The sequence below is a fragment of the Pelophylax lessonae genome, assembly GCF_965119305.1.
Source record: "Pelophylax lessonae genome assembly, chromosome: 7".
NCBI classification, from domain to species: domain Eukaryota; kingdom Metazoa; phylum Chordata; class Amphibia; order Anura; family Ranidae; genus Pelophylax; species Pelophylax lessonae.
Genome location: NC_138774.1, coordinates 189,348,645 through 189,364,831, shown reverse-complemented (window position 1 = coordinate 189,364,831; position 16,187 = coordinate 189,348,645). Strand labels below are relative to the sequence as shown.

General features: G+C 40.6%; 1 protein-coding gene across 1 annotated transcript in view; it reads right to left on the bottom strand.

Annotated features, from left to right (window-relative positions):
• Positions 1-15,978, bottom strand: part of STKLD1 (serine/threonine kinase like domain containing 1) — a gene marked incomplete at its 3' end in the record, with an annotated part of 49,352 nt that extends 33,374 nt beyond the window's left edge. The window contains exons 1-6 of the mRNA XM_082263254.1: positions 15,846-15,978; positions 12,424-12,510; positions 9,905-9,949; positions 9,285-9,359; positions 7,238-7,342; positions 3,089-3,159 (exon numbers count right to left, since the gene is read on the bottom strand). Coding sequence (XP_082119380.1) covers positions 3,089-3,159; positions 7,238-7,342; positions 9,285-9,359; positions 9,905-9,949; positions 12,424-12,510; positions 15,846-15,860 — 398 coding nt within the window. The 5' untranslated portion in view covers positions 15,861-15,978. The remainder of the gene's footprint in view (positions 1-3,088; positions 3,160-7,237; positions 7,343-9,284; positions 9,360-9,904; positions 9,950-12,423; positions 12,511-15,845) is intronic.
• Between the last annotated feature and the right edge of the window lie 209 nt (positions 15,979-16,187).

Sequence of the window (16,187 nt, the reverse complement as noted above, 5' to 3'; positions counted from 1 at the left end):
GGGCCGGGGCGACAGGCGCCCTAGCAGCCAGCTGGCAGGGCTGAGGAAAACTCCGACAACCACTTGGCCTAGACTCTATCGTGTTTCTTAGGGCACCCCCTGTGATGGTATGTGTCACGATACAGCGGAATCACCGAATCCACCAGTGCCTCCACTGCTGAACGGTGGGGGGGACTGCTGTTTCCAGTGGAGCACAATATTTTTCCTGGCATAGAACAGGAGAAGGCCCATGAGATTGCGATCCGCCACTCTAGGGAACAGATTATCCAGCAGTCCCAGCAGGGCCAGTCTAGGAGAGGGATCCACTGAAACCTGAAGAATATCATTGACTATCGAGAACACCCGTGTCTAGTAACAGGTAAGACCCGGGCAGGTTCAGAAGACATGAATAAAGTCACCCTGTGCCCGTCCACACCGCCAACACTCCGGGGAGTGGGAAGCATGAATCTTGTGCAAGCGATGGGGGGTGAGGTAGGTCCTATGTACAATCTTATATTGAACCAAGCGATCTCTAAGAGAAAACAGCACCCTGAAGGGAAAGTCCCACACATGCAACCAGTCCTCCGAGTCCAAGTCCGGAACATCCCGGGCCCAGCGAGAATGGAGGCCAGAGAGCTCCAGAGAAAAGACCAAGAGGAGATGGGCATGGAGAACCGAAGTAGCACGACTAAGAGCAATCATACCGCAAAAAAAAGTTCCAATTCCGGCTGCACTATCTGGGAACCCCACGGGGGGGAACTGGGCCCTGAAGGCATGGGACAACTGACAGCAAAATATTTAAAGCACAACTTCAACAAAAATCTTTTTTAGTTTTGGGCAGAGCGAGGAAGGGTAACTGTAACGGAACCTCTGACCATCACTGTACTTGTGGTCTTCCGTCAGTATATGGCTTCCTTGCAGTCATGAACATAATATCCCAGATTTTCCCAGCTGCCCTCATAAAAAGCTAGCCAACAACTTAGCTAGTACAAGTTTTGGAACCTTCTCTTTTATTAAACAGGTTCACACTCAATTTATACACACATGAACACATCCCCTTCCTGATCAAATTACCACACACAGGTCAGGTGTTGCCTGATTACATTATCCTATGCAGATGAAATTGTATACAAAAAACAGAATTAACCCGAACTGATTATCTGGTCATCTGGACAGAACAATGTGAGGTAATTAACATTTAACAATGGGACAGGCAGACTTAACATAATCCACATTCCATCTCAATAGATAGACAATAGGACAAGACTGCCAATGACAGTCTGTCTGTCTACATTGAAACACATGGAATACACATCTAGGTGTCACAGTGTAACGCTCCTGCGTTTTATGTATGATGTGGATTTTCAGCTGCAGAAATATTCCACTCCAGTAGTCATGTAGAGAAACGCTGAGACACCAATCCCAACTCCCAATGACTCATCATGTGTGGATGATCTCAATTCAGCAAGTAAATACACACACTCAATAAGATGTTTCCTAGAGTGACTTATGTATATAGTAACACAGTGATGATAGGCTGAAGAGACAGGTTGGGTAGAGATGGTAGATGACAGACACTTGAAAGGAAATGTTCTTGAAAGTAAGATAGTAGCAGATGGGATGCAGATAGGTTTAGCAATCATGTATGGTAGCAGATGACAGAGTAGCAGGTGGACATACAAGAGAGATCAACCCAGTGCAAGAACAGGTGGTAGTAGGCTCAAGAGCTAGCAATCTTAGATAATGCAGATGTAGTAATAGTCCTTAGTATGCAGAGCTAGATAGTGTAAGCTTTAGTATGAAGGTTATAGAGGTTTCCCCTGTGGGGTACTTATCACTAATAGCAATGTAGCAGAGGAGAGGTTCGGCAAGAGCGGATGATCCGGTAGCGGGATACAGGGATCAGCGCAGCGTGGTTCCGACAGCGAGGTATGCTTGCAAGCATGAGAGCTTCAAGACAGGTTAGCATCAAGGCACAAAGCAGTTTGAACGAACACATGTGAGTGAGAGCCGGCGATCTAAATAGCCATCCAGTCCGGCGCTCAGTGATGACAGCATCAGTCTTAAAGGTGTATGCGCACCTTACCAAAAGAGAATGGTGGGGCGCATACACTTATGAAAGAGTAATTAGGGTACCCAAGGTACCAGAACATTACACACAGAATCCCTGGCAACAGGCCACAGGTCTCACAGTGCAAAGTAGGATCAAATCTCCACATTTCTTGAGAGACGCCGTTGACAAATATCACTCTCCCATCTGAAGCCATCCATACCATTCTCTCAGCGTCCCCCAAGTATCCGTCCCTCACTCCCAGTGACGGTGAACACCGTCACAGTAACAATTTCTGTTTTTGTTGTTGGGGAGATTACTACCTGTGTGGTCACAGGTAGTGATTGTTTTATATGCAGTTTTACTCCTGCCGTCATGTAAGTAGTTTTAACCTTCATTAAAAAGCCTGGATTTTTAGTTACTACACTATGAGTTCCTCCTTTGTCTTTCCCTTTTGCTAAGCCCACTGTTCAACAGCCTGGTCATATGGTAACCCATCCTGGAATCTTAGCTTAAGATATCCATCCATCCATCCAATGGGGATACTGGGATAAAGTGCAGCTAGACCCCCATCTTGGGATCAGAGCAAATGGTAAGCGGCCTGAGAGTTGGGTGTGCATTTTTAGGTGTGAAGATTTTGCTAGCCACACTGAAATCCTGTATTGATTTGTATTGTAACTGTAACGTCTGCCCTCATGTTGTAAAGCGCTGCGCAAACTGTTGGCACTATATAAATTCTATATAATATTAATATTAATAATACATATGGATTTTTGTTGATACACAAGTAAAAAATTACCTTTTTACACAAGAGCAATTCTCTTCTTTTTTCTGGTATACTTTTTTGGATTATCTATGAATGTTTTTTTAACACATTTTTATTTACAGATTTTGATATACAGTATATGAATTTCTTACTTGATTATTCATAGCGCAACACGTTTTTCATTATACTTAAATGTCCATAGCCTGGCAATAAATTCACTTTATGGGTTCCCTAAGCTCAGATGACTTAATCATTAGGAAGGAAATACTCTGAATATTAAAACTAAAAGGTACCTGTGGGGTAAAGTCTTTTTGTGAATGTAAAAGAGAGCATCAAGGACCTGAGCAAGTAAACGCTGAAGAATCTGTAAAGATAGAAAAGAGAGATCTTAAAAAACAACACCTAGGTTTGCATTTCTTTTTCATTTATAATGTAAAGCTGTTGATTACAGAATACAACAGCAGACTACTGTACCTGTTACTCTGTAAATCAGATGACACTTAGTTGTAACATATCTGAAGGCCACAAAGCCTATATTCATGTGTTGTCCATATTTATACCACAAAGATTGCACATATGCACTGTAATAATATTAATCTGGCACTTCTGTGATTGTTCCTATAAATGTCACTGTGATTTAACTCCTTTGTCACAGTAATTATTCCTATTACTACCACGCAGATTATTCTTACTAATTGTATTAGGATTACATTCTTAAACATAGATGACTCTCATTAATGTCAAAGTGGTTATTTTCATTAATATATCACAGTGATTAATATCAAGGGAAAAGTAAGATTGGCTTGGGTAATTTTTTTTTTTTGCTTAAAGTGTAACTAAAGGTAAAACTTTTATTCTTCTGTTTTGGGTAGAGTGGAGAGGGATTAGAACAATAATAAAAATTAGTGCAATGCTAGGACTGATTACCAAATAGAAACTCAACTCATATATTGCATTAATGATCACAAACATGAAACATTAAAATATCAGTGCAAAATTATGAAAACATGCCATCAAAAAGATAAATAATTGTCCATAGAAGTAGGTAAATTTAATAACATCCTCATCCAAATCCCATGTGGTAGTGGATGAAGGGAAAGTAATAATGGTTGAGAAACATAGGGAAAATCCAGCTCCACACTCACTGTGTTTAGTACAAACTGCTTACCAGATGTAAATGACCACTAAGTTACAGGTGGTCCAACCGGGCACGAGGAAAGTAAGGTCTCCCTCAAACCATATATGAATCTCTCCACTCACACTCCTCCAATGAAGTTCATGTATAAAGACAAAAGAACACTTCTATAGTGCAGTATGTATAAACCAATTCCAATTTATTGGCAGTATAAAAGGTTGCACTTACGAAAAATCCAGATAAAACCAGAGTATTAAAACAATCCAAAGCACAAATAGTGGTTGCAGCATCCATCCAGGCTCTCTCGTAAACCAGAGATGTATCACATGATGCCGTCACCATTGCAGTCCCCACCCTACATGTTTCGTCACACAGAACATCATCTGGGGATACCTGTGTGTTCTTTTGTCTTTATACATGAACTTCGTTGGAGGAGTGTGAGTGGAGAGATTCATATATGGTTTGAGGGAGACCTTATTTTCCTTGCGCCCGGTTTTACCACCTGTAACTTAGTGGTCATTTACACCTGGTAAGCAGCTTGTACTAAACACAGTGAGTGTGGAGCTGGATTTTCCCTATCTTTCTCAACCATTAGTACTTTCCCTTCATCCGCTACCACATAGGATTTGGATGGGGATTTTTTTACATTTATCTCCCTCTATGGACATTTATTCATCTTTTTTATGGTATTATTTTAAAATTTTGCACTGATATTTCAATGTTTTATGTTTGTGATCATCAATCAATCCTAACGCTGCACTAATTTTTTAATAGTTTGGAGTTTTGTATTTTGATTTTGAGTTCTGGCTGCTTTCTCATTTTTATACTTAAGCGTGGTGCTTTTTCCCTTTATTCGTTTTTATTACTGTCTGTGCAGTCCATTAAGGAGATTCACACTCTATTTGTCCTGTTTACCGTTATGATGGGAAGTAAAAGAAAATCCCAAATTTTGGGTTGACACTGGAACAGTAATATAGGTGAAATCTTTCAATGGGGACACTAGTTCTGGTGACACCCCGACATTCCCTCCCTTTGAAGGGATTTTCTCTCACTTCCTCTTTTGGTTAAGGGACAGGAAGTGAAGGGATATCTCGCCTATGGGACCCAGGTGGTGGAGGAAAACCTATTTGGGGTTACAACCCTCCCTTATCCTATTCAAAATTAAATGAATAAAACGCTTTTAGTTATACTTCAAGTTTATATACAGTATTTTTGTATATAATCTATGATATATACAAAAGGTTTACAAGAACACTATGAGAATTCAAAAGAGTGAGCCCTGTGCTAGTTGTATTCTTTCAGGTACTCTGTTGCTCATTGAAACCTCTGACAGCCTTTGCGAGCATAAGGTTGGAGTCATCACTCTGACTCATTAATTAACTTGTGTATGTACATTTCAGCTATCAATCTTCTTAAACGACAACACAAGTCCATCCAGTTCAACCAATTAAAACAAAAAATAATAATTCATACATCTGGAGATGAAATCTTCTTTCCTCTAGACATAAAAAATGCCCCTTGTCATCTGTGATGACCTCAAAGTAAATAACTCCACACCAAGTTCACTATATGGACCCCTTATGTATTTGTACATGTTGATCATATCCTCCTTTATTCTCCTCTTCTCAAGATAGAATAAACTGAGTTCCTCTAATCTTTCCTCATAGCTGAGCTCCTTCATGCCTCTTATCAGTTTGGTTGCCCTTCTCTGCACTTTCTCCAGTTACCCGATATCCTTTTTGAGAACTGGTGCCAAAAACTAAACTAGATGAGGCCTTACTAACGATTTGTACAGGGGCAAAATGATCTATCTCTCTCTGAAGTACATACCTCTCTTAATACAAGAAAGGACTTTGCTCTATTTAGAAACCACGGCTTGGCATTGCATGCTGTTATTAAGCTTATGATCTACCAGAACACCCCCAGAACCTTTCCACTATGGATTCCCCCAGTTGTCCTCTCCCTAGTATGTATGATGCATGCATATTCTTAGCCCCCAAGTGCTTTATTTTACATTTATCAACAATAAACCTCATTTGCCACATAGTTGCCCAATTAAACAGTACATTGAGGTCAGCTTGTAAACTGGAGACATCCTGTAAGGACAGTATTCCACTGCATAGCTTGGTGTCTTCTGCAAAGACTGAAATGGTACTTTTAATCCCAGACCCTATATAATTTATAAAGGAATTAAAAAGCAAGGGTCCCACCACTGAACCTGCAAAAGCCAAGTATACTATGTCCATAGCCACCCCTCTGTCTAAGGATTCACTTACCTCCTCATAAAAAAAAATCAGGTTTGTTTGACAACTTCTGTCTTTTATGAATCCATGCTGTCTGTTGCTTAAAATATTTTTTTTCCAGCAAGAACTCATCTATGTGATCTTTTATTAAACGCTCCAGTATCTTCCTGGCTATATAAGTTAACCTAACAGGCTTTTAGTTACTTGGTAAACACTGTGATCCCTTTTTTAAATATAAGCACCACATTGGCCCTTCCCCAATCCAGTGGTACTATTACAGCCATTCAAATTAGAAACAATGGCTTTGATTTGACAGAGCTAAATTATTTTAGGGTCCGTGGGTGGATGCCATCTGGTCCAGGTGCTTGATCCACCTTTAGTCTGTCTAAATATCTCTGGACCATATCACTTTTGAGCTATTGTGGATCATTTGGGGCTGTGTCAATACTATCTCCATTATGGACATGAGCTTCTCCATGCTCCTTTGTATACACAGAGCTGAAGAAACTATTTATTAAATTTGCCATCTCTTTGTCCCCAGTCATCCACTCCAGATTATTTTGTAAAGGGCCCACATGCTCAGACCTAACCTTTTTACTATTAATATATTTGAAGATTTTTTTTTACTACATGGGAAAGTGGAAAGCATGTAAAAAGGAACCTAAAGTGCTGCCAGTTGACTGGCTGTAAGAATACCAAATATTATTAAACACTATATTATAGTTACCTTTTTCTAACGAGTCCTGAACAAAATAAAGAAAATATGTAAAAAACAACAATACGATTCATATAATGTCAGTTAGTTAAAATTCTACTTTGTTTATTTCCATTAATGTCAAAGTGCAGGTGATTTATTTTTTACAGCAATTATACTACTATGCCACACTTTATCATTTACTTTAATAATCCTGTGTGATGCAGTGACATTTGTTTCACAGGGACTATTCCCATTAACGGCACAGCAAGAATGCCCAAGCGCTATAATGATTATACGCCCATTAAAGCCACTGTGATTACATTCATTAACACCACAGAGCACGTCCCTTTTTAATGTAACTACTTACGTTGTCCTTAATCTTTTTGTGCTCTTGCCTGTTCAGATGCACAATATCTGTTAGATTATCTTGACCACAGTAATCCATCACCATGCAAAAAAACAGGGAGGCACTCTAAAGAGATCATAATACATAACTGTATTAACTGTTTGCATATAACAAAACAAAATGTTATAACCAAGTTTCCAGTTCTGAAACACATTTGAGTATAACGGTTTAATGCAAGAGAATAGATGATAATCAGAAACTTTGATTTTGGCATAATTCTAGCCATAAAATTAATATCTCCACCTTTTTTATTTTTATTTTCTATCAAGACTGGGTCAAACTAAATCTAAAAAATGTGGTTGGTAAATCACACAAATGAGGATTTGCTTTATTGAGTTTTTAATTTTGATGCAAAAAACAGCTTCAACTACAATAGAAATGTGATTAGTGATTATGCTCTTAAATTTCATTAGCTTTGGGCAGATTCTTTTTTCTTATTCGAAAAAAAAAAAAAATTGTTAAGACACATGGGCCTTGGAAAATTGCCCACCTGCTTCAATTGTTTTTGGCCATGCAATCAGAGTATCGAAACAACACCAGATTATAAGTGTTTGGACTGAAACGTGTAGGTAATGCAACTTTGATTTACCAAAAAAAGGGATTTTTTTTATTAGAAGAGAGGTCTAGACAGTCTGCTTTGCAAAGACGGTATCATTGAGTTTTTGAGAAGATTATAAACACTGCATAGTGGAGTGATTACTGAATGAACAATTAATTATATTGTTGAGGGGACAGCTCCATTTACAGGGGTCCTTTGAGTTAATCTGCTGTGTATTTATCTTGCAGATCTGAAATGCATTAAGCTTCAACTCCTGTCAACTGAATTAAGAGTGACTCAGAGCTTAGACATGTCTTTCAGAACTCCAATCAAAAATTAAATTTTCTTTTAACTCATTGACCCTGCGGAAATTCTTTTCTGCCACTGGATATCCTCAAGTTAAATGTAGGCTTGCATCATTCAACCCACTTCTTCTGAGCCCAGGAAGTCGTTGACCCACCCAAACCAGTAGCTGGACAGTAAAAAAGGAATCAGCATAGTGATAAGCTAATCTCTCTGCTCTCTTCACCTCTTAGAATTCTTCTTGTCTGACTGATCTCTTGTGCTGCTTCTTCTTCTCACACTCTGAGCTCTGCTGTACAGAGACTGTAATAGGCTAATACCAGATCAAATGCAGATAATTGCACTGCTTGCAATAAGAAATATATATATATAGAAAAACATTTAAAAATTACAGAGTTGCATTCATGTGAGTATTTTATATCAGCCGAATTAAACCATTTAAACACTGCAATATTTAAATGCTCTGCAGAAAAGAAACAAAATCACAGTATAATACCCAAATTGTGTTTTTGTCCATTATTCATGAAGATCAATGTGGGTCGGTCCACCCAATCATGACCACTATTGACTTAGACCGGGTGTCTCCAAACTTTCTAAACAGGGGGTCGTAGGAAGTTGGCCATTGGTAGTAGAAAAGGTCCTGATGTCAGTGGGAATAAACAATGCCCTTTCTTTAATGTCAGTGGGAGGAATTGTGCCCCATTCTTGGTGTCAGTGGGAGGAATTGTGCCCCATCCTTGGTGGTAATGAGAGGAATTGTGCCCCATCCTTGGTGTCATTGGGAGGAAAAGTTCCCCATCATTGATGTCATTGAGCCCATTTGTTGGTGTCATTGGGAGGAATTGTGCCCCATCATTGATGTCATTGGGCCCATTTGTTGGTGTCATTGGGAGGAATTGTGCCCCATCATTGATGTCATTGGGCCCAATTATGCCCCACTCTTGGTATTAATGAATGAAATAGTGCCCCAAGGGCCAGATAAAAGCAAGCAAAGGGCCACATCTGGCCCCCCGGGCCGTAGTTTGGAGACCACTGACTTGGACCTTTGGGAGAACCATTTCAATCAATGCAACCTGGGAACTTGCATGCCAGACCCAGGAACTAGGCCTTTGACAGCAAAAGCAAGAGGACATATTTTGATGATCTACAGTATCGTGAACACCCTACCTTATTATCCCAGACCATGAAAAACTCTTTATATAGGCAGATATTGGGGTGTTGAAGCTCCAGGAGTGACAGAGCCTGTACAGTATAAAGAGAGAAAATGTAAACCAAATATGCACTGATATCTTTAATACACACAGATATTCATGATATAGTGGGCTTTCCACATTTTTTTCAAGCAAGATTGCAGCTTCCTGTCACATGTCTCTGGACTGTGCAATGTTCCTGTCTTTGAACCAAAGAGGGTGATGCTGTAACCAGGGAACATAATGGCTGAATTTTCACAGTCTAATTTTTAAAGGATATTTGCACTTTCACAAAAAAACTCAGCTTATGGGGACCTTATTCTTTCTGCCCCCTGACCTAATGCAACCCACCCTCCACCACCCCAGATCTATACTAACCTGCATCAGGGGGGTAAAACTGATAAGTGCACTTTCTATGGAAGAGGACTAAGGCAAATATAAAAATAAACATACTGGCAACCATGTAGATATACTGTATATTGTCAAGTGTGCAAGATAAATGCCATGTCAGTTTTACTACAAAATGTTCATAAACTGCAGCATTTCTTAAAAGAAAAACACAAGTTTTAGCTGTTACTGTTTCCGCTTGCAGATTACCTCTTCTAGGGCGAGATTGCCTTCCCGCTCGTCTATACACTCCACCTGCCAATGATACAATAAAATACCTAATGTAATTACATGTGATATTGAAAAAGTCATGTTTGTAAATGGATGAAATCAGCAATGCGCTAAATAACATACTGCATACTAGTGCCAGGCTGTGACTCAGCATAGGACTTCAGCTTCATTGCCCTGGAACCAGATAGCTTGTACAGTTCAATGAGTATCTAAAGCTGCAATACCCCACCAAAACTGGCCCACATCAGCAATGCTGGTCACAAGAAATTGCTCAGACCTCAAACAGCCCTCAGCCCTCCTCAGTGAAAGCGAATGAGCCAAAATCTGTAACCCATAGGTATAAAACGAACACCACTCGTATGGCCTAAAATGTAAGATAGGAAAACAATTGTATGTCCAAGAGTCACACCCATAGCAACAGACTTAGGTCCCTTTCACACAGGGAGTCCATTCAGATCCACCTGTCTGTTTTTCAGGCGGATCCGAACGGATGCCCCATGCATGACATGTCCGCTGACATCTGATCCGTCAAACACGGACGGATGGAAACCCTATTTTCCATCCGTCTCGCGGATCGGATGAGAAAGGACAGACGGTCCGTTCTCATCCGATTCCCCCATAGAGATGCATGGGGACCTGACAGCTCTGCCTCCGAACACAGAGCGGAGACAGAGCTGCCATCCTCCTGCTCAGTGGGGGATCGGCGGATCGATCTCCCGCTGAGAAAAAGGGAGTCCGCCTTACGGACTCCCTGTGTGAAAGGGGCCTAACTCAGAAAAATCTTTTAGGAAGAGTCAATCAACCATGTCTTTTCCTTGTCCATTGCTACTATTCCCCTATGAAATGGGCTGCCACTTGGGGTGTCATCATAGTGCCTGTAAGCTTCATAACAGTGCTCACTTTGTCACTCCAAGAAAGCATATTTTATTCACAATTGTTCTTCTAAATGATCATGCAGCAGACATATCTTCTAACTGATGCCCTTTGTTAAAGTAGAACTATGGGCAAATGTTTTTTTTTTTTTTTCATTTTCAATAGAGCAAGGGAGGGTTATAATAACCGGCAGATTTTTTTTTTTTTTTCGCCATCTGTGCCCCTTGCAGAGATTTCCCTTTACTTCCTGATTTATAGCCAAACAGGAAGTGAGACAAGTCCCTGCAAATTAAGGTAATTTCCTGGGGACCCCCAGGTCACCAGAACTAGTGTCCCCATTGGAAGATTTTCCCTCCCTAACGGGGGCACAGATAACAATAACAACGGACTAGTGTTCTAATCCCTCTCTGCTCTATCCAAAACTAAAAAAGAGTTTTGCCTTTAGTTATACTTTAATGGTACCTTAAAGAAAATCTGTGTCAAGTTTAAAGCTAATAAGCTACTGGAAAAATATAGAAGAGGCATCTAAGGTTTCCTGAACAAGTAAAATTCCAGTTAAGATGTAGAAATGTTTTATGAAGACCTAAGCATCACCCAGATGTACACTATATTGTTATACGTATTGGGACGCCTGCCTTTACACGCACATTAACATTTATGGCATCCCAGTCTTAGTCCATAGGGTTCAATATTGAGTTGGCCCACCTTTTGAAGCTATAACAAGGTTTAGGAGAGTGTCTATGGGAATGTTTGACCGTTCTTCTAGAAGAGCATTTGTGAGGTCAGGCACTGATGTTGGACGAGAAGGCCTGGCTCATAGTCTCCGCTCTAATTAATTCCAAAGGTGCTCTATCGGGCTAAGTTCAGCACTCTGTGCAGGCCAGTCTGTGGTGATTTTTGGGTGGAGGAACTTGACTGGCCTGCACAGAGTCATGACCTCAACCTGATAGAACACCTTTGGAGTGAATTAGAACAGAGACTGCGAGCCAGGCCTTCTCGTCCAACATCAGTGCCTGACCTCACAAATGCGCTTTTGGAAGAATGCCAGTGTACTCATTGGTCAGGTTTCCTCCACTGCCCAATATGCCTCCCTATTGGACCAGTGTGAAACACTCCCCTAGACCAGATGAATCACACACTGATCACCATGAGCAGACCTAACTCACAGATCCTGCTCTCTGTTAAGCAAAAAGCAATATAGCAATATAGAATTTGCCTGCTGCTCCTCTGATAGGCAGACAAAGCCAAAACTATATTCACTCTCTAGCACCTACCTAGGAGGGTGCTACACTTAGACCCACCTATTCTAGCATCCTCGCCCCTGATATTAGTTATTAAGGCTATCTATCACAGCTTTGGACAAACAATGAAGTCTGGGAGATGCCAGGGGACAGTCCAAGATGGACTTCAAAATCTCAGGTCACTCTATGCAGAAGTCACACCCAGCATGTCTGGGCTTCCAGGGTGCTCTATAAGCTGGTTAAATGTGGGGCACCTCTTTACACCTGCCAGTGGATTACCAGCTTTGGACTTCACTTAGGTTCACTTTTAGGGGAATTGTTTACTTCTTTCCAGAAGAACCCAGTCAGAGTTGTCAGTATATTATCTATAGATGTTTTTCAGACCTTTTTAACAGCAAATTTCCTTTGTGACACCGGCTCCTCCACAAAACAGGTCACCCCAAAAGCCCCAGGCGGCCATTCTTCCAGCACCTGTTAATACACAAACGATTAAGGGCATATGAGACTCATGTATATATGTGTGTGTGTATATAATATATATATATATATATATATATATATATATATATATATATATATATATATATATTTTTTTTTTTTTTTTTTAAGCTTACCTATCCTTAGTTGTGCTGGCTCTATTCATGTGTTTTTTTTTTCAGGTGTTTTTCCTTTAATTTTACCTAAAGATCCTGCCAGTAACACAGTTCCTGTCCGAGGGTGACAATGCTCACTCATTCACTCATTGTATCTATAAAGAGCAATGTTGTCACCCTAGGACAGGAAGCCTTTTAGGACTGCAGAACACCTCCTCTTCAGTGCAAAGCTAAGAAGGCTGCTTGAGATAAGACTGCACAGGACAGCACTGGATTTCTGGCAGGATCAATGCATATTTTTTGCATTTATTGTATAGATATAACAAAACCTTTCAATTGTATATTTAACAGACCAAATGGGAGCATTTAAAAGAAGTTTGTTGTTGGGGTTTATCCTCTTCCTAAGTAGGAAGCCCAATGAGCTCCCACAAGGACTTAGAGGTCAATTCACTAAGAGTTAAAAAGCGGCAAATAAAATGTGGTAAAATACCAATACCATGCGGTAAATCAGTTATGAAAGTTCAATTCACTAAGAATTTAGCGGGAAAATAACAAATGCAGTATTTTTTCGATTGTTCGGTAACTACCCCATTTTCTCATGTGGCAATTTATCGCATGTGTTGGTGGTTAAGGGTTGCTTAAAGAGGAAGTAAACCCTCCTCTGCAACTTGTACCTATAGGTAAGCCTATATTAAGGCTTACCTATAGGTACTGTAAATATCTCCTAAACATGTACCGTTTAGGAGATATTTACTTTGTATGCAGCCAGTGACATCACTGGCGCATGCGCTCTGAAGGAACGGCCGCTCATGCTGTTCCTTCAGAGCCCCGTGCCGTGACCGTCGGCTCCCACGCGCATGCGCGGGAGTGACGTCATCGCGGCTCCAGCCAATCAGATGGCCGGATGCTGCAAACCCGGAAGAAGGGCGACACAACATGTCAACCATGAGAGAGGTGAGCGGTCGGCACTTCTGGGCTTCGTTCTTAGGTAAGTATTTCATAATGAGCTAGTATGCGATGCATACTAGCTCATTATGTGTTTTTCTTTCAGGTGTTCCTTTTTTTTATTTTTAATTCTGAGGTTTACAACCTCTTTAAGGTCATTTATTACATTATAACATTTTTGTTATTTTTCTTTTCCAAAAAAAATATTTTTCTATGTTTTTGCCACATTTAGAGCCCATTCACACAGTGGCGTCGCGACTTGCCGGGGCAACCTGCGAAGTCGCGGTGCACAGCGCGCACCGCGACCTCGGCGCGACATGCATGGACTTCATATCATTGAAGTCAATGCAAGTCGCCTCCAGGTCGCCCCAAAGTAGTACAGGACCCTTTTTCTAAGTCGGAGCGACTTGTGTCGCTCCTATTAGAACGGGTCCTGTGCTAATCAATGGCAGGCGACCCACCGCGACTTGTCAGGGGACCAGGTCGCCTGACAAGTCGCGCTAGTGTGAATGGGGACTTATGTGTTGCTGCCCATGTTTATATTGTGGAAACTAAAGAAAACTTGACTTTATTTTTTTTTAATAATTTTTTAAAAATATTTTTAGTTATTTTTTTAATGGTTCTAAGTTTAACTTGTTGTAACTCTGTATATAACCAAAAGTATAGTGGCCACTTCAAGAGGTCACTTCTAGCTGGAATAATTGTCATGGCTGACATAATCCATTGTTGCAATTTTGTAAACGTCTACTTTAAAAAAAATGTATTCTTTTTTTTTTTTTAATTCTTGATGTTTAATTTCAGCTGATGTTTGCATTTAATTTGCACTGCACATCATGCCTTGTTGATTTAATAATAAGAAAAAAAAACACTTGTGTACTCGTGATGTATAATGCCATATTTTTGTGAATCCACTGCTGGTGGAATAGTGTCAACTTTCTATGGTTCCTCTGTGGGTGGAATTAGACCCCTCTCTGAGGGTGGAATCATACCCCTATCCTGTGGGTGTTCTGTGGGTGGAATTAGGCCCCTTCCTCTGAATGTTCTGTGGGTGGAAAAAGGCTCTTGGTGGGTGAAATGCCACTTTTTTAGGGTTTGAATAAGCCCCTCTTTTTGGTACCGCACTGGTTACCGCCACCAAAAAGCTGGTAGTAAAATTCGCACCTTTTTTTAGTTCCTGTTCTGTTTGTGAATTGGACTTTGAACAGATTACTGCGCGATTTTTTGCAATATTTACCAGCAACGTTTTTTTTTTTTTTTTTTTTTTTTTACCGAAAATATATATATATATATTTTTTTTAATGAATTGGACTTTATTTACTACATGTGACAATTCATGCAAATGAGTAACATGATACCCTTACCGCATGTGGTAAAGCTTAGTGAATTGACCCTCTAAGTCAGTGTTTCTCAACTTTGGTCTTCAGGGCACACTAATGCCTTGTACACATGTTCAGATAATCGTACGAAAAAAATTGCTTTCAAATTGATTGCATGATAATCTAATCGTTAGTACACAGCTTTCGACAGCCGATCACGACATTTCGTCCAACAAATCCGAAGGAACAAACACGAAAACTTTTGTCGTACGATAGCCTAGCGAACGACAATCGTTTAATCAGTACAGTATGCGTCCGCTAAAAATCGATAGACAAAGATGACGCATGATCAGAATTACAAAAATAACCCGGAAAAAGCCTGGCTGCCATTGTTTTTGTTTTGCACTATCTGATACGTAATTACGCAACCAGGAAGCTTTTCCAGAATCGTACGACAAAAATCATACGGTTAGTACGCATTGTTGAATTCGATATTAGTATCATGCAACAAAATGCGAACAATAAGTCGTCTGATTATCTGATCGTGTGTACGAGGCTTTACAGGTCAGGTTTGCAAAAAAACTGAAATACATCACAGGTGATATAATTTGCTGCTTGGTGATTGCAGTATTCTAGTCTGCATCTCCCCAAGATAATACTTAAAATCTGGCCTGTTAGTGTGCCCTGAGTTGAGAAACACTGCTCTAAATCATCTATAGAGGTTTTCTGCATTACCAATGGCAGAGGTCACAAACCTCAGGGGACACAGAATGCAGGTTCCAGCCTGAGTGAAGAGGGCCTAATGGAAACATAAGTAATGACATATAAAAAGAAGAGGTCTGACAGCAGACAGGCGGACCATGCAGAAAGTGAAAAGGAACAGCAGCAGTGAAGGCGGACTCTGACTTGTGGACTGGGAGCTCAGTCCAGGATGCATTCTATGCATTATTACCTTGTATCTATCCATTGCCGATCACAAATCACAATCCAGCTATCTTGGGCCTCACCAGCCTCCGTGGATCGTAGCGTCGCTACGTTACCATAGAAACTTGCGAGCAGCCGCACACAAATTCGCAGCGTTCCATTGTTACCTTGGAGACGGCTGCGCTGAAAATGGCACGCCCCGTCGCTCCGATTGGCCGGCTGTCCAGCTTCTCACTTTCACAAAGGCGACCCAATATAGATTTCCGGGAGGCGTGGCTTGTTTTATTCCTCCATAGAAATGGCCGCAAAGCGCCTGGTTTATATGCAAACACTGCCACTCATTAACATGTAAATCCTGCGGCTCATTCAC